The following is a 17,327-nucleotide window of genomic DNA, read 5'->3' on the forward strand; positions in this document are numbered from 1 at the left end:
TCGGCTGTTGAAAATGGACGTCAGCGACGACAGCAGGCTGGCGAACATCACGGCCATCATCAGGCCACGGACGCCTACGGGCACACGCCGCGGGCATGTGGAAATGCATACGTGTGCGTGTGGAGGGGGGCGGGGCTCCTTCTCACCGACTGGCATGAGTTCCACCACCAGTTTGGGGTACGCGATGTTGGAGCAGCCCACCGCAGTTCCGCACACACGCCGACACACGGCTGGATCCACGCAACCCACCTCATCTTCACACACGCAAAGGCACAGAGTCACCACAAACGCACGCAGAAGTGCATTTGTTTGCGGGCATGTGTGTGTATGTGTCTGGTCTTACCGGGGAAGAGCGCTCTGCTGATCATGCCTGGCATGACGATGAAGAACATGGGTAATGCTTTGAGGTAACCTCCTAAGACGCTTCCTCCTTTGGCGTGACTCAGCGAACGTGCAGCCAGTGACCTCTGAACTATCACCTGCACACACGCACGGACGGGTCAGACTCGACCAGACCGGAGGACGAAAGCAAAGGAGAAATCTTGTTTGGTTTAGCTTGGGATCGTTGAGCATCAGTTCTCATCTTTCGGCACCCTGGAGCGCCTTCTGACCTGGTCGGCGCACCACACCCAGGTGGAGAGGACGGTGAGTCCAAAGACGAGCCCCGGCCAGGGCAGGTCCGAGGACGCGGGGTCTCGGAACATGTGGAAGGCGTCGGCGCGAGGGAGGTGACAGGTGGCGTTGGCCACCGTCGCCGTGGGAACGGACGACATGTAAAGCTGCGTCAGACCCTCGTACCAGCCCACCTTGGAGAACGCTGGCAAAGAGAAACACGCTTCATTTGGACAAAACATGACAAGTATATGCGCACCCCGCACAGCCCTCATCTCTTCTGCTTGTCTGCCTCCCTCCCTCCCTCCCTCCCTCTAATTGTTTGTTCATGAAGCTGACAGCCTGCGCTATGAATGAGTTTTGATATCGGTTTCATTTGCAGAGACGAGTCCGATACCTCCTTCCCGAGTTTGGGAGCTCGAATCGGGAGGGTAGCACATGGGAAGGATTGCCGAAAATGTTGTTGGCCTGTTGAATAACACAGACTGGACGTATATGTCCTGGGGAGCAGGGGGTGGGGGCTGCCCGTCGACCTTCCCTTTTCCCTTCTCCGGCCACTCCGCTTTCCCCTCCCGCATTCCAAATAAAAACACTGCTCGGAGGAGCGTGAAGGCTCCTCCCACCATGATGACGGTTTGGAACGCGTCGGTGTAGATGACCGCCGACAAACCTCCTGTGAGAACGGCAGGTCACATGACAATGGACTTGTTTACTCGTTAGGCGCTACAATCGGACCGCGCTCGATTGAGCGGTGCTTGGACAAGAACCGGAGATGTCCTGTCGCCTGCGGGCCCCCTTCTGCTGCCACATTAAAATGAATGTACCCGTGTTATGTGTGTGTGGGTGTGGGTACCTGCCACGGTGTACACGCACGTGATCACCAGCAAAATCGCAATGGACACGCACAGATTCCAGCCAAAGGACACTTGGATGAAGAGCGCACCGGAGAAAAGGTCCGTCTGCAACCCACATGCCGCAAATCTTCACTCGCTGTTGGAATGGGCGGATGAGGGGGAGGGGCTATGTGCGCGGGTCGTACAGATAGTTTGGTGAAGATGTAGAGGACCAGGGACAGGACGGACAGGTACACCTGGATCCTGCGTCCCCCGAAGCGCTTGGCCAGGTATTCCGGCATGGTCACCACCCCGGCCGCGACGTACACCGGGATGAAGATCCAGCCCAGAGCCACCAGGACCCACGCCGCCTACGCGCCGGGCACACGTACGCACCCACGCACGCACGCACCCACGCACGCGGGGGGAGGAGTGTTTAAGGCCCGACTGGAGAAGAAGGTGACCACCTTTTCCCGTTTTTTTTTTTTTTACATTCAACTCGAAGCCGCCCACAGCGATGCCGCCCGCCGCTGCCGTTCCCGCCAACCCGACGAAGGCGCCGCTTCCGATGTTACTCGACATCAGAGACGCTCCAATCTGAAAGGTGAAGGAATGAACAAATGAATGGAGGGTCACGCGCTTTCCTGGAGGGCGGGTGCAAAAATAAACGCGCGTATGACGGAATGGCTGAATGACGACTGGACGAAGGAACAAATGAATGGGGGCGGATGTTCCGGGTCGTCGTACTCACAGGCCACCAGGTCATGGATCGGCCGGCCAGGAAGTAGCCGCCCACCGTGCTGCCATTGGCCTTCGCGGACGCCTGAGGGCGAGACGGACGACCACATATGGACGCAACATTAGGTACGCCGGAGCAAACCGAACCGCGCCGAATGAGCAGACGAGACTAAACTGCCCCAGACCGGACCGGAGTGTACCGCACAGCTAATGGCTTTCCATTTTGGGAGTACCCGTGAAAATCCAAGACCCAACCGCAGCGCAGTAAAGCCCCGAATGATCGTCAGCAAGTATTTGCGCTTCACGATGTCTGACCCCCGGGAGTGATCGGGCGCATGCGTGTGCGCGTGAGTGGACCGACCCAGATTCCCACGGCGACGACCAGGAGCAGGTAGACCACCACCACCGCGATGTCGGCGGTCTCCATGGCGGCCGGTCCGGGAGGCGTCGCCGTGGTGACGGCAGGGATGCTCTCTGAAAAACCAGGAAAGACTTCCTGCTGACATCTTCGCATGACTCAATGCCGCGCCTTTCGCGACTTGGCTTTCCGCCCGATCGGTGAGCTGCAACAACAAGTTGTGGAGCCCGATGCTCGCCAAGTGTCGCAGCGATCGGCATCAAGCGATCGCAGCGCATTGGCAACGGATGGATCAATCCAATGAATAGACGCATCAATCGCCGGGGGCTGAACGAGTGGATTCGGGAGCCCACGTGGAAACGGAAGAATGACTCCACGGAACAATGACCGGACTCATGGCGTCTTTCTGGAAGCGTGGTGTGAGCGGGCGCTCTCTGGTGGCTTGATGAGAGGACTCAACACGACGAACGCAAACCGCCAGCTTACAGCTTACATTGTTTTCCTAAAATCCGGGACAGTATATTTGTTTACCTTTCATATAGATGAAAGTACAGTTTTTAAGTAGAGCTAAATATGATTGAACCTTTTTGATGCAACACAAAAAAAAACACTCAAATTTGTTTTTGAATTCCTCTCCATTTTAACGTAACAGTTTATGGGCAAACCATTTGCAGTTGAGTGTTTTTGACGGAGCCCCAGACATGTCATTTGAAACAAAACAACCCTACTTTGTGCGCACGAACTACTCATTCGTGCACATCATTTCGTACTTTGTGCGCACGAACAAGTTGAGGCGTCCACACGAAGTCGCGCTGATCCCTTCTTGGACGAGAGGGTCCCCAAATCGAGCGCACCTTCACCGACCTCGTCGGTCCCTTCCAAACCACAAAAATGACTGCATGGGACGTTTTGATTTGACCCCAAATGTAAGCAGCGATGTTATGACGGAGAGTTTTCAGCACCATCCCTCCCAAAGCGTTGCCGTAAAATCGAGCCCGGCGTCCGAGTCGCACCTCCGCCGGTAAAGCGAGCTGGTGGCTCTCTTCAAATGTCCCTCGGGGATGAGGATTCCTTGCGCTGCCGAACTTCTCACGGTGTCCGCGTAACTCACCCGGCGCCTCAAATAAGCTTCCATCGCGCCGTCCCCGTCCGTTACGCCGTTCTGGTGCTTCAACTTTGAAAGGAGGTGCGCGGGATTGTTCAGGTGACCCGCAAGGTGCCCCGGCATCTTCCTCCGCACTTTCGAACTATTTTGTGCACGCGATATAGTCGTCCATGAGCACCAAGTAGTAGTTGGTGCCCGCAAAGTAGTTCCTCGTGCGGACAGAATAGTGCACAAAGGAGGTTTTTTGGGGGTCCAAATGTCATGTCTGGGACTCCGTGACATTTTTGAGGAATGAAACCTCTCTCGGGTTTTCACGAGGCTACTTGGGAAGCAAAGTACTTGGTCGCAGGTGGCGCTTGGCGCAAAAGGCTCGAGGACTCTCCCGGCTTTCCAAAGCGGATCGCTTCGTGGGCGGGCGAGTGCGGACGGGACACTGGATCGACGTCGCGATCGATTGACGAATAAAAGGAAACGACGGATGGATGCGTGGTCAAGGCACGTTGACAAGGACGCGAGCGGATCACATCGAGATCAGTCGTGGCCGTATCGCATCGCGTCAACAATCGGCGGCGTGCGATTGGAGCCCACCTCCTGAAAGCTGCCATTCCCCCGAATTACTTCACGCGGTCGAGAAATGACGGCGTTTCTTCGGAAGATATCCTCATGTTGACATGCGCGCGCTCCTCTCCTCTCGGCGCGCCGCGAGGGTGCGCGCGCGCACACGCGCGCACACACACACACACACACACACACACACACACACACACACACACACTACATCCCACTTGACGACCGTTTGGACTTCAGAACCGGAACGCATTATAAAACAATAAACAGACACTGGACCGCACGGTCATCGCAGTTTTGTGATTAATTACGGGCGACTTCATTTGTGCGGCTGAACGAAAAGTAACAAAGAAAAAAAAATCAAGCCAAAGAGAAAAAAAAAGAAAAGAAAGAAAAGAACACGATGAAGGGACAATTGAAAATGGACTACCGGTAGGTTCCAAAAAATTAGGAGCAAAACAGAGTGAAAATAAAAGGCATAAGCAAAAGGAAAAAATGGAAATCAATAAACTCAAGGAAGAAGCTGAATAACAAACAAGGAAAAGAGGAAAAAAGGACAAACTAGAAGTATTTAAAGACACGAAAGTAACAATAGGACATCTATCCATTTTCGGAGCTGCTCCATCCTCACAAGGGTCGGGGTGCAGGTGGGGGGGGGGTACCGGAGCCTACCTCAGCTGTCAGCAGGCAGAAGTGTGGGGGGGGGGGGCACCCTCAACGGGTTGCCAGCCAAACACACACAGACGAACAACCAGCCGCGCCGCACTCACACTCACACCAAGGGACAATTTAGAGTGTTTTGGGAATGTGGGAGGAAACCGGAGTACCCGGAGAAAACCCACGTGGGCCCGGGGAAAACATGCAAACTTCACACAGAGAGGCCGGAGCCGGAATCCAACCCTGCACCTCTGCACTGTCAGGTCGATGTGCTAACTAGTCGACCGCCAGGCCGCCGAAAGACAGGACAGCCCCGGACAGTTTGACTTTATTCTCGCATCTGGAGGGGGAAGAAAATACTCAAGCAAAAATAAATAAATAATTAAACGACCAACAAATAAAGTTGAGGCCTTAAAGGAAAAAAAAGATGAAAGAAATATTTTTCCTTCCTAAGGCTGTTTTTGCACTTCATCGTTGCACTTAGTGAGAACCCCCCAAAACAAGCAAAAAACCTCATTGGAAAAAATGCAAAGCACAAAGTCAAGAACATCAAGCAACTGTGCATCAAGCGAGTGTGCAGGTGCCCGGCGGCAAGAATGTTGCGTCCGGCGCCGGCTCTCTTCCGCTTGCAGCGACAAGACCACCGGCGGCGGCTCCACTCGGACCCCCGAAACGCCACGAGAGAATCTCCACTGACCTTCCGTGACGACAGACATGCTGCAGCAGCGCTCCTCACCGTCGTCGTCGTCGTCTTCTTGTTTGCGCGGCATACGCTCGGTAATTATCAAGGAGAGTTTGACCGTGCCGATGACGTCACTTGTCGCACGCGCGCATGCTCGTCAAGTCGGAACAAAGAGAAAAGCGACGGCGGCTCGACTCGTTTGGTAACAAGCAAAGAAATGGGACTTTGTCATCATTCAACTTTATTACTTTACGATTCGCATTTATCAGAGGACACATTGTCAAAAGTTCCCGAGCCGGTTAGAGCTTCGGCGGTCCGATCAGTCTCCAGCCCTCCGTCTTGGAGACTTTGCCGAAGAAGGCCAGCAGTCCCAGACCCAAACACGCCGAGGTGCCGGTGGCCGCGCTGTGGGCTGCATGAGCCCGCGCGCACACACACACACACACACACACACACACACACACACGGGAAAAGACGTCAATAAGAATCCACAAGTTCAGACTGGTGACGAGCCTTTGGCTTCACGCTGCAAGTTCAACGGAAACGGAACGACGACTTGTCGTGTCATACCGAGATGGCACAACAGTGTCGGCGCTCGCACTAATAAACAACAAACCGGTCGCACTGATGATGTCACCCGTCACTTTGATGTCACTGCGCCGACAGTCACTTCGGCACCAGACGTGACGCCGATCTCAATCGTCGAGTCATCGGGATGTCACCATTGCAATGATGTCACCGCACACCACGGCAGTCCCCAGAAAGGATGTCGCCCGTCGTCACGGCGATGCCACTCGACGTGAGAACGGCACCGCGGGTCGCCGGCCGCGCGCAAAAAGAAGGGCGCCCGCCGCTCGGCCCCACTTACTTCTGGCGCCCAAGAAGATGCCGGAAGCGCAGCCGCCCGCAAAGTAGTTGAGCGGATCGTCCGGAGCCTGGCGGGCCTGAGCGCTGAGACACGTGGCCATGCCGAAGATGGCGCCCATGGCGGCTGGGGAGACACACAAGGCCGACATCAGCGCGCGCCAAAGCGGGACAAAATGCGCCAAAGCGGACAACGCGCGAGTCCAAGTCCTTACCTTTGAGGACTCGCCAGCAACAAGTCCCGATCGTTGACGCGGCACCGCGAGACAACCGACAACAGCGATCGAATCGGGCCGATATCGGACCGTCGCGTCGGCCGCCCAGACCGCAGGAACCGACGCGTGGCTGACAGAAGCTTTGCGACCGAGGTGGAGCGCGCCTTGTTCGGGTGCGGCGATTGACAAGGCCATCGACACGCTGCGCTAACTCTCGCTCGCTTACCGGATTCTCTCGACCGCAGGGGGTGCTGAAAAGTCTTCACTTGACTCCGGAGTGGAGCCATCGAGGCCCCGAGCTGCCAAATCTGTCGCCGCGTGACTCGGACGAGCGCGGCGCGAGACTCGCCGATGTTATGCGGACACGCCGCTCACAAAGAGGTGAGGCGGACATCAAAGGGGAAGGGTCAGCGCGAAAGAAGAGGCTAAAGGCTCGCCCGCCAGTAGGCGGAGATCACGCCGGCCGGCGCGTTGGGTAAAACGACCTCGGCCCCCGCAAAACGACACCTCTGCAGACACGCCAACGGAGCGCAGTTCAAACTTCAAGCCATCGGTTACGCCGGTTTTCCTTTCCTCTCGAGTGCCGTGCGGGAAGCGGAGTGGACTTGCCGTACCTGGCCGTATCGGACGCCGAGCGCCGTACTGGCTCATTGGGTAAATTTGCGCAACCTTTGGTGCCGCAGTTTCACGCCGCGGTTCGGTCAAACAAGACCGCAGTCGCGTTTGTGCTCCCGTACAGCCACGACAAGAGTCACGGCGGCGCTCCGCGAGCGCGCCAAGCGCCCGTCCGGCAGTCACGTACCCATGGTGGCGGTGACGTTTCCGGCCCGCTGCACAGCTTCCAGTGCCGTTTCGGGCTGGAAGGCGACGAGGTGGTAGGCCGAGCCCACCAGGCCTGCAAAGACACGCCACACGCAATCGGTTACGCCTTTGCGCTCAAAGGCTGCGCATGATTATTCACGATCTCCCTCCTTTGATCGTGTTTACGCAAACGTGGGACAAATATGCAGCCAGTCAAATTGCGTAGCATTCGTGAGATGAATTCCCTCCACGTAATCCACAAAACGAGAGGATCATTAACTATACAAACCAAGTCTCACCCCACCCCCTTTTTGAGACCAGAACATGTTCAATATTTGCTATGTGTGGGAAAGCAAACAGGGTGGCAAATATGGCGACGAATGTCTATGAGTAGCGTGTGGAAGCTTATCCGGATGCATAATTCATCATTTTAATCCAGTGGTGGGACTTAATCAGGTGCAAACACTGACAACGTATTTCGGGCTTTGGAACTTCAGTTGTTGTTTGTTTTTCAAACAACTTTGACTCCCTGCTTGAAGAAACACACGATACTTTCTGTACTTTCTTCTTGGCGAGGGTCTGCAGCTCTTGGTTGGGGTTTGCGGTGGAGTGAACCCCGGCGCACTTGGCTGCCGCTGCCTCACCGGCTTGCTTACGATTGGACGGCTTCTCTGAAGTGACATGAAGCCAGAGCCATTGATCGCTTCTTTCACGAAAGCTTTGACCTGCCGACTCGGGACACATCAAGTCTGCACGCCCTTCGCTCTCTTCGCTTCCTTTCTGACAACTCTGCAGACAGTAGCGCGCGGCCGAAACCTCTGCCGTTCCAAGTCGGCTCGACCTTCGGCGCCTTTCGCCGAAGGTCGAGCCGTCGCGGGTCTCGTCCAAACCTCCTCCTCAAGGAAACCGCCTCAATAAAATCCAGTCGGTCCGACACTCTGCGCCCGCCACGTCCGCCGCACGGCAAGGTTGGCTGACGCGAACCGTCCGGGGTTCGTCGACGTCCGCGCAAAGCTCCCGCCTCTGGTCGCCGGGGCGGTCTCGCGATAAGTCTGGCCACTCTCAACTCCCGTTTTCTCCACCTGTGAATCAACATGGACGCAACTCTCTGGGCCGGTATCTACCGCCCTCCTGGATACCACGCGGCTCTCCGAAACCGTCTTCGCCGTTGACTTGTGCCATCTTCTCTTCACTACCTCCCAACACGGTATGGCTCGGCCAGTCTCATATTCGGATGGACATTTCCAAAGACCACAATTCCCCGCCAACGATCGTCCGGGCTGAATAACTTGACAGCAACTGTCCCACCCGCTCAAAGGGACGTCCCCTGGATCTGGTCTGGGCTTCTGGCAACACTCCATCCAACTTGGACTCTTTTCAGATCGCACATCCAACACATTTGGCCTGCCTTCTCCAGTGTCACCCTCCCCCGTGTGGACACGTGAGCAAAAGAACAGCAGCCCAGCAGACGCCCTTGCCTCTTTTATTGGCAGCCTCCCCAGCCTGGGCTCTCGATCCACCCCTGCTGAACTTGTTCCAGACTACAAGAAATCATCTCCATCGCCTCCTCAGTATGCTCCATCCATCCATTCTCTGGTGCTTTTGTCCGGGGTGCTGATTTTCTCCGTAACCTGGCACCATTAAAAACCAGATAGGCCGCTTTCACCACGTCCGCGCCCCGGTCGACCCCTCAGCTCTGAGGGGTCCATCGGCAGCTTGCACCTTCGTCTTGCCCGAGTTCATCTCCCCGGCTTGGCCGTCCGCTCGAGTTGTCGTCCGCCTCCTGTGGTGAAAATTTCCCAAACCATCCGCCACAGTATTGGGTCTGGTGTCTCTCAACTTCCTCTTCACAATCTCTCACAGATTCTCGATGGGGTTCAGGTCAGGAGAGTTGGCGGGGCAATTGAGCACAAGTCACACCGTGGTGAGGAAACCATTTCCCGCTGGTTCTGCCACTGTGAGCAGGTGAAAAATGAAATGTTCATCTCCCTCAAGCTTTTCAGCAGACGGAAGCATGAAGTGCTCCAAAGTCTCCTGATAGCTCGCTGCGTTGACCCTGCCCAACACCGGGAGCTGACATTGCACCCCAGACCATCACTGACTGAGGTCACTTGACAATGGACTTCCGGCATTTGGGCATTTCCTTCTCCTCGGTCTTCCTCCAGACTCTGGCACCTTGATTTCCGAATGATTTGCTTTCATCCGTAATGTTTTTTATCATGACATTGTGGAAAATAATTGTATAAATAAATAATAAACTTTTTCACAGTAGGCTAATTTTTTGAGAAGGACCTGTATTTATTTGACACAACTACCTGCACTTTTACGTTCAGACGTGCCGTACTTTAACCGCCACTTTCGATTTTTTTTGTAATTAATCGTTTTTTTGTTTTTGAAATCAATCGCACACGCCGGTAAACATTCCGCTCGTCTTTAGCGACGCGCTAGGCTCATTCGGAGCTTTAGCATTAGCTACGAGAACGGGACGTGACTTGGCGGCGTTCGATTCTCGGCAACTTTCAGCACGCGGAGCGTCGAAGGCAAATTGTTGCCCGTGTCAAATATTCACCCAGAGTCGTGGCCAGCTTGGTTGTTATCCACGTTTTCTGCACGCAGTCGGTGCCCTCGGGAATGTCCCAGTAGCCCATTGCTCCCGAGACTGCGAGCAAGGACGAGCTGGTGAAATCTCGCGAGGCTTCGCGCAATAACGGAAGCGACGTGCGGCGCATTACCGCCACCCGGTGCACGCGAACGGAACTTTTGGGCAGACGATCCCGTTCAAGTAAAAACATTGGTATCTGCTATCGTGTTATTGTTGACTTTATTTTTAGGTAGACTGAACTAAATAGGCGACTAAAACATCAACTTTAATCACCCCCGCCCGAAAAAAAAGGGGGGGGGGGAAATCAGGAAAAATTAAATTCCACAACTGAGTAATTCAGTCTTTCCAACATTCTCAGCATCTTTAAAGATTAGAAATAAAACTGAATTCACTTTTTTGTCTTTAAACTGTTGATATTTAGCATCCAAGCTATTTGTCTTTCTACTTGTGTTCAGAGAAAAATATTCCATCGGTTTTGCTACCAATTACCAACAACGTTTGTTTGAATGAATTGAAAAACCATGAAGTCAAGTCAGGAAACACAAATGACAGCGCTGTGTTGAAAGGCTCTTCAATGGACACACGCACACGTTCACAAAATAGACAAGATGTTTGGAAACAACGGGCCGTAGAAAACAATTGGTCTCAAGTCTGCACACTTTTCAAACAGATTCTAATCTTGACCACGACCGTCTTTTCTTTATTTCTTCTTGTTCCAGAATTGGCTGTACTTGTCCACCTTGAAATCGTCCTCGTAGTGGACGGTGGTCTCTTTGGCGGTCTTCTTGACTTCGCGCTTCTTTTGACGACTACGACGCTGCTCCTCCGACAACGTCGACAGATCTACTGGCATCTGGCAAACAGACACGTTCAGCATGAAGACAAACGTGTGCAAACAAGACAAGACAAGCTGATGCGTAGGCGGCGCCGGTCACCATGAGGATGCGTCTGGGTTCTGTGTATCGGATGTTGACGGTGGAGCCATCGGGCCGCACCAGCATCACCGGGAACAAGCGTTCGTATTTCTGTCGACTGCAGCGCACCACCGACGTCCTTATCCACGTTTTCTGCACGCAGTCGGTGCCCTCGGGAATGTCCCAGTAGCCCATTGCTCCCGAGACTGCGAGCAAGGACGAGCTGGTGAAATCTCGCGAGGCTTCGCGCAATAACGGAAGCGACGTGCGGCGCATTACCGCCACCCGGTGCACGCGAACGGAACTTTTGGGCAGACGATCCCGTTCAAGTAAAAACATTGGTATCTGCTATCGTGTTATTGTTGACTTTATTTTTAGGTAGACTGAACTAAATAGGCGACTAAAACATCAACTTTAATCACCCCCGCCCGAAAAAAAAGGGGGGGGGAAATCAGGAAAAATTAAATTCCACAACTGAGTAATTCAGTCTTTCCAACATTCTCAGCATCTTTAAAGATTAGAAATAAAACTGAATTCACTTTTTTGTCTTTAAACTGTTGATATTTAGCATCCAAGCTATTTGTCTTTCTACTTGTGTTCAGAGAAAAATATTCCATCGGTTTTGCTACCAATTACCAACAACGTTTGTTTGAATGAATTGAAAAACCATGAAGTCAAGTCAGGAAACACAAATGACAGCGCTGTGTTGAAAGGCTCTTCAATGGACACACGCACACGTTCACAAAATAGACAAGATGTTTGGAAACAACGGGCCGTAGAAAACAATTGGTCTCAAGTCTGCACACTTTTCAAACAGATTCTAATCTTGACCACGACCGTCTTTTCTTTATTTCTTCTTGTTCCAGAATTGGCTGTACTTGTCCACCTTGAAATCGTCCTCGTAGTGGACGGTGGTCTCTTTGGCGGTCTTCTTGACTTCGCGCTTCTTTTGACGACTACGACGCTGCTCCTCCGACAACGTCGACAGATCTACTGGCATCTGGCAAACAGACACGTTCAGCATGAAGACAAACGTGTGCAAACAAGACAAGACAAGCTGATGCGTAGGCGGCGCCGGTCACCATGAGGATGCGTCTGGGTTCTGTGTATCGGATGTTGACGGTGGAGCCATCGGGCCGCACCAGCATCACCGGGAACAAGCGTTCGTATTTCTGTCGACTGCAGCGCACCACCGACGTCCTGTTGGAGTTGAGGCGAGCGGGCAGAGTGCGGGCGAAGGATGCCGACCTCAAAAAACACCTGAAGAAAGGTCACAATCAGAACAACGCTGTCAGCCGTTCAAAGGGGTGTCCATCGGATTTACAAACACCTCAAGGACAAGATTTAAGACCCTGGAGTAAAGCGGATTATACTACTGTAATTACCTGTTTGGAAAGAAGATAAACACTTTCTTCCTTTTTTGAAGCCATTTTGTTTCCTGTAAAATTATGTGACGTGTAAAATGATGTAATTTAACTGGATGTTTCAGCAACTGAACATTATTATTATTATTATTAAAGAAAACCTTGTTCATATCTGTGTTAAAGGAAGATCATAGTGAAATTCAAACCAATAGAGACTAAGTCAGGGGTGTCACACTCATTTTGGCGCGGGCCACATTGTACTGACCGTTTCCATTGGAGGGCCATTATGACTGTTGAAAACATAGAACGAAGTCAAGAAAAATGGTCCATTGAACGATTGTTAAGTTAGTGTAACGAGGGGTTTGGTCACAAGAAAATGCTGATAATATATCGCTTATTTATTACATTTGAGAAGTTGAAATCTTGTTGCAGATTTTAGCAATCGTTATAGAAGTTAACATGTTTGATTTGCTTTCGCGGGGCAAATAAAATGATGGCCGGGGGCCTCGAGTTTGACACCTGTGGACTAAGTAACATTAGTGGTCCGCAATAGTTGTCGCCAAGCCTCATGAGGACAAAAAAGCGTGTGATCTCGCACGACTGGCATGATGCAGGCTGGCTTGCGTGCTTCCAACTGGGTGACGAAAGAAAACAATCCTCCTTTCTTCTCGATGACTTTGAGGTGAACCTTGCTACCAATCGTGACATAACTAAAATAAAATAAATGTCATCTTACCAAGAGAACAAGAGATGCGTTTTGTTGATCAATGACATGCTGGCGACGGGCGTCCAGCGTTCAGCTGCATTTGGAAGGGCGCTCGTCTAACCCGGAAGCCGGCGGACAAAAGGTCCCTGACGCACGACGGAACCTAAGAGCGCCTCTTTCATACTCATGTCCCAACTCCATCATGTACACAGCATCTGACTGTCCCTCAAACATTTTAAAAGTTCCCTCGCACACCTGAATTCGAGAATTCGGAGAAGCCCAAACACCTCTCACACGCATTGGAATCCCTTATACGTGAGTAAGTATATACGTGACATCATTCAGTCTCGTATGACCAACCCTGAGTCTTCTCATTACAACTTCCTATTTTCCATAACTTTCCTTAATTACTTTCGTCATCAGTGATTTTTGAATTTTACAATACAGTTATTGAATTCACATTGTAGCCTACGAACGCTCTTTTCCGATATTATCCGAGCGATATGACCCGGAAGTACTTGGCGTCAGGATGGTTGAAATTCGACAAATGCTTCGGAAATGTGCCTGGGTGCAACCTTTAAGCCTCCTTTACGAAAGGATATTACCCCACATTATTTACGCAGCAAACGGGGCATCGACTTAGTCCACAAACTCCACGACGGCGAAGGAGAAGAAGAAGATACGCATACAGTACATGGCGGCCATGTTGGCAGGGGCGAATTTCACTTCTAAGGCAATGCAAGAACACGTTCTTCCTTGCTAAAGTTATTCCGAGTTCTTTTGCAGTAATTGTACGAATCACGGGCGTATGCAGCAACCCGTGCCGGCATCATCGTTGTCGTCGAAATTCACGCAATTCACTGACGACTTTGCCCCTTCTAGCTTAGCCTCGCCCTCGGCACACAGCTCTCGAAGTAGCGTCGTATCCAGGAGGTTACGTTCCGGCCGTTTTTTTTTTTCAAAGCCTGTCTTGTGACCTGCAAAGCTTTGAGGAACACCTTCCTTGTGGTGAGTATCATCGTGTCTCGCTAAGAAAAGTGGTGATCTACGAATGAACGTCTACTTACGACTTTGTCGCGTTTACTGAGCCGATCGTTTTATTATAAAGTAAGTGGGAGATAGTAGTCGCGTGACTTTAGATCGTTTGAATGACTTTTCTTGCGTGCTTTGCTTGCCTTGTTACTTGTGTTTATGTGCGAAGTAGTGCAGCGATGTGGCTCCCGCAGCAGCTGTCGCTGCTGCCGCTGCTGCCGCTGTGGCTGCTGATCGACATCTCAGGTGACTTCGGCAGCATTCCAGGCGAACGGCTTTTCCCAGAGAAAAGGTGCAGAAAAACTCGTGCTTGACATGTCGGCATCTCGTCTTTGTAAGGCAGAGTCGCAAGTGTTGCTCTCTGTTCCGGAGGAGGTGACGCTCCAAGAATGGACCAGTGGCAACCTGACCATGACCTCCAGGTGAGCACCTGACCCCCACGAGTGGACAGACGCTTCGATTGCCACCCTTCATACCTCATGGCAATCCGCAAAGCTTGAATGAAGAGCAAAGCTCGCCATCCTTCACATTTGAGCCCGAGTGGCCGTACGCCCCGCCCTCGGGTGGCTTGGGAGTGATTGCTCTGCGCTGGTTTCCAGCCTGGCGCTACCGCGGCCGCTGGTGGTGCGCCTGAACGTCACCTACAGCTCCAAGAGCAACTCGTCAGAGATCATCGGCTTGCCGCAGCAGGTGAGGCCTACCCGCATGCCCCCCTTCCCCCCCCACAAAAAAAAAACCTACAACAACAAAAAAAAAAAACTCCACCCACAATCGCACGGCACCACCGCTCTTTAGGTGACGCTGCCCATCGCGGCCACGTCGGTCACCTTCACAGTGACGGCCCGCGCGAGCGGACAGGTGACGGTGTACCTGATGTGCGACGCCGCAGACGGCTGCGGGTGAGTGGCGGGTGTCGGCGGAGGAGGAGGAGGAGGGGGCGGCAATTTCTGACGTCCGGTCCCATGTCTCGGCAGCTCGGAGCCCCGTCTGCGCTTCATGGTGGTCCGCAGCAACGCGGTGGCGCTGCTGAGCGAGGTCGTCGGCTGGGTCTACTTCCTGGCTTGGTCCGTGTCCTTCTACCCGCAAGTCTGGGAGAACTGGAGGCGCAAAAGGTGCCTCCACTTGGAAGTCGCGTGACTCGCCGTGTGACCTGAGACTCCGCGTGACTCCTGTCGTGCCACGTGACGCGCGCCGCGACGTGCGCTTTCTACGCGACGCGCCGTGTTGACGCCGTGAGACTTGCAAAACGATGCTAAGAATCGTATGATTGCGTGACGCACCACGGCACATGCTGCTCGACACGCACCACATGACAAACCACCACCACACGCACTCGTCTTGCCGCAAGGCACGCCGCGCGGCAATGCGACTCCACGACAGCGTTTCACACGCCGCTGCTGCGCGACACGCCACCAGGTACAAGCTGGTTGTTTAGCGCGCCGTGCGCCGCGACGCGCCGTGCGACACGTGGTGTAAATTTTAAACCGATGTCATTCCAGCGTGGTGGGCCTGCACTTTGACTTCCTGGCACTCAACCTGACCGGCTTCTTCGCCTACAGCGTCTTCAACATCGGCCTCTTCTGGGTGACGCCCATCAAGGTGACTGACCCCTTTGCCCGCCTCATTTCTATTCTTTGGCTTTTGACTCAGACTTGATTTGGATTTGGACTGTTTTTGTGCTTTCTACCGTCTTTGTTCTTGTTTTATTCTTGATTGTTGGATAGCTGATCTGTGCTCCACGTACAGCACTTTGTATACAGCGGCGGTTGTTTTCAAGTGCTCGACACGATAAATACAGTCGAGTGGCGTTGAGCCTGTGGCGCGACACGCGACTCCTCACGCCGTTTCCTGCCCCCAGGAGGAGTTCTTGCAGAGGAACCCGAACGGCATCAACCCCGTCAAGCCCAACGACGTCTTCTTCAGCCTGCACGGCTTCCTGCTGTGTCTGCTCTACGTCGGCCAGGCCGCCGTCTACGAGGTTTGACGACGGCCGCTCGGGCCCAAAAAGTCATCAGCGCTTTGTCGGCCGGGGGGGGGGGGCAAATGCGGACGGGACGGCGGCCCCGTCTGGAGGCGCGGGCACGTGGGGGCGCCGCGTGAGCGCGTGTTTTGCCTTGCAGAGCGGGGGCCAGAGGGTGTCGTGGACGGCCCGCCTGCTGCTGCTGATCGGCTGGTCCTTTGCCGGCGTCACCTTGTTCCTGGCCGTCTTCCGGCGCCTCAGCTGGTTGGATTACCTCTACTTCTTCTCCTACATCAAGCTGGCCGTCACGCTGGTCAAGTACCTGCCGCAGGTTGGTCCTCCCTCCCTCCCTTCCTCGCAGAACGCTCGGACGCGCTCGTGTCAGTGCCGGGGCGGCGCGTTTTGGCCGCTCACCCGACTCCCCGTCCCATCAGGCCTTCTTGAACTACCGGCGAAAGAGCACGGAGGGCTGGAGCATCGGCACCGTGCTGCTCGACCTCAGCGGCGGCCTGCTCAGCATCTCGCAGATGATCTTGGATTCCTACAACAACGGTACGGCGCCTTGGCTAAGAATCCCCCCGCGGGCGTCAGGCAACGACCGGATGAATCCTTTCAGCGCCGTCGTCCGCGTCCCTCCGAATCCCCGCTGAGCGTGTGTCTCTTGTGCGCAGACGAGTGGCACCTGATCTTCGGGGACCCCACCAAGTTCGGCTTGGGTCTCTTCTCGGTGGTCTTCGACATGCTCTTCCTCTTTCAACATTACTGCTTGTATCGCTCGGCCTACCGGCTGATCCGCTGTAGCGAGGTCGAGTGAAGCGCCGCCGCCTCCTTGCACTTCAGGCGCCACAAGGCGTTGGGAAAGACGGACGATTGCGCCTTCCGGATGCAGTTGGGCTGGGCGGCGGCCTCTGCGGCCGTGGACGCTCGAGAAAGGAAATAAAATCATGAATGAGGATGGAGATCGATGATTGTTTTTCACAAATCTTTACGTGGGATAATGAAGATGTTTTTTTGTTTGTTTTTTTTAATGTACATATATAACATTTCCCTGAAGAAAAAAGTGTGGATGTCATTTTTTTTTTTCTGCTGAAGAAAATGACAAATATTTTCCTGAAAAATAAATTCCCGGGTGATAGCGTCTTCCTTGATTTTTCTTTTCTTTTTCCCTTTCATTTTCAGTGGTACATTTCACCTTAGGTCGAGGAAAAAACAACAAAACAGCGGCACGTGTAATGGCCCGCGACCTTCAACTCAACGGGAAGCTGGCTACTTTTCATTTACGGTACTTTGAAATTTTACCTCATCGTCTGCCTTGAT

At 53.3% G+C, this 17,327-nt stretch overlaps 4 protein-coding genes and 1 long non-coding RNA gene across 11 annotated transcripts in view; 2 read left to right on the plus strand and 3 right to left on the minus strand.

Annotated features, from left to right (window-relative positions):
* The window catches only part of slc5a9 (solute carrier family 5 member 9), a 19,457-nt gene extending 13,775 nt beyond the window's left edge, over nt 1–5,682 (minus strand). Inside the window, exon 1 of the mRNA XM_019855781.1 lies at nt 5,568–5,682. Within this exon, the coding sequence (XP_019711340.1) occupies nt 5,568–5,640 (73 nt within the window). The 5' untranslated portion in view covers nt 5,641–5,682. The remainder of the gene's footprint in view (nt 1–5,567) is intronic.
* Nucleotides 5,683–5,775: 93 nt separating this feature from the next.
* On the minus strand, nt 5,776–10,131 carry ndufa11 (NADH:ubiquinone oxidoreductase subunit A11). The gene is made up of 4 exons (XM_019855865.1): nt 10,002–10,131; nt 7,434–7,526; nt 6,421–6,543; nt 5,776–5,964 (listed from the first exon to the last, which is right to left on the minus strand). The coding sequence occupies exons 1-4, from the start codon at nt 10,078–10,080 to the stop codon at nt 5,852–5,854; spliced, it is 408 nt and encodes a 135-aa protein (XP_019711424.1). The 5' UTR covers nt 10,081–10,131; the 3' UTR covers nt 5,776–5,851.
* Nucleotides 7,533–9,637, plus strand: LOC109506858 (uncharacterized). Its single transcript, XR_002166365.1, has 2 exons — nt 7,533–8,029; nt 9,523–9,637. It is a non-coding gene; the product is annotated as an uncharacterized LOC109506858 (long non-coding RNA).
* A 103-nt stretch (nt 10,132–10,234) lies between the features above and the next one.
* Nucleotides 10,235–13,450, minus strand: mrpl55 (mitochondrial ribosomal protein L55). 3 transcript variants are annotated; one of them, XM_019855867.1, is made up of 4 exons: nt 13,049–13,450; nt 12,149–12,208; nt 10,970–11,087; nt 10,235–10,887 (listed from the first exon to the last, which is right to left on the minus strand). In XM_019855867.1, the coding sequence occupies exons 1-4, from the start codon at nt 13,084–13,086 to the stop codon at nt 10,735–10,737; spliced, it is 369 nt and encodes a 122-aa protein (XP_019711426.1). In that variant the 5' UTR covers nt 13,087–13,450; the 3' UTR covers nt 10,235–10,734. The 3 variants fall into 3 exon arrangements, with proteins under 3 accessions (XP_019711426.1, XP_019711425.1, XP_019711427.1); XM_019855866.1 differs by having other exon boundaries at nt 10,970–11,077; nt 12,139–12,208; XM_019855868.1 differs by lacking the exons at nt 10,235–10,887; nt 10,970–11,087 and adding an exon at nt 11,298–11,948 and having other exon boundaries at nt 12,031–12,208; nt 13,049–13,320.
* Nucleotides 13,451–13,616: 166 nt separating this feature from the next.
* ctns (cystinosin, lysosomal cystine transporter) lies at nt 13,617–16,986 on the plus strand. Of its 5 annotated transcripts, none has more exons than XM_019855861.1 (11): nt 13,617–14,125; nt 14,220–14,296; nt 14,394–14,472; nt 14,650–14,740; nt 14,846–14,949; nt 15,025–15,162; nt 15,550–15,649; nt 15,909–16,028; nt 16,171–16,341; nt 16,445–16,562; nt 16,682–16,986. In XM_019855861.1, the coding sequence occupies exons 2-11, from the start codon at nt 14,230–14,232 to the stop codon at nt 16,822–16,824; spliced, it is 1,131 nt and encodes a 376-aa protein (XP_019711420.1). In that variant the 5' UTR covers nt 13,617–14,125; nt 14,220–14,229; the 3' UTR covers nt 16,825–16,986. The 5 variants fall into 5 exon arrangements, with proteins under 5 accessions (XP_019711420.1, XP_019711421.1, XP_019711422.1 ...); XM_019855862.1 differs by having other exon boundaries at nt 14,223–14,296; XM_019855863.1 differs by having other exon boundaries at nt 13,617–14,026.
* Nucleotides 16,987–17,327: the final 341 nt, after the last annotated feature.

Source organism: Hippocampus comes, unplaced genomic scaffold (genome assembly GCF_001891065.2).
Source record: "Hippocampus comes isolate QL1 unplaced genomic scaffold, H_comes_QL1_v1.1 scaffold463, whole genome shotgun sequence".
Taxonomy (NCBI): domain Eukaryota; kingdom Metazoa; phylum Chordata; class Actinopteri; order Syngnathiformes; family Syngnathidae; genus Hippocampus; species Hippocampus comes.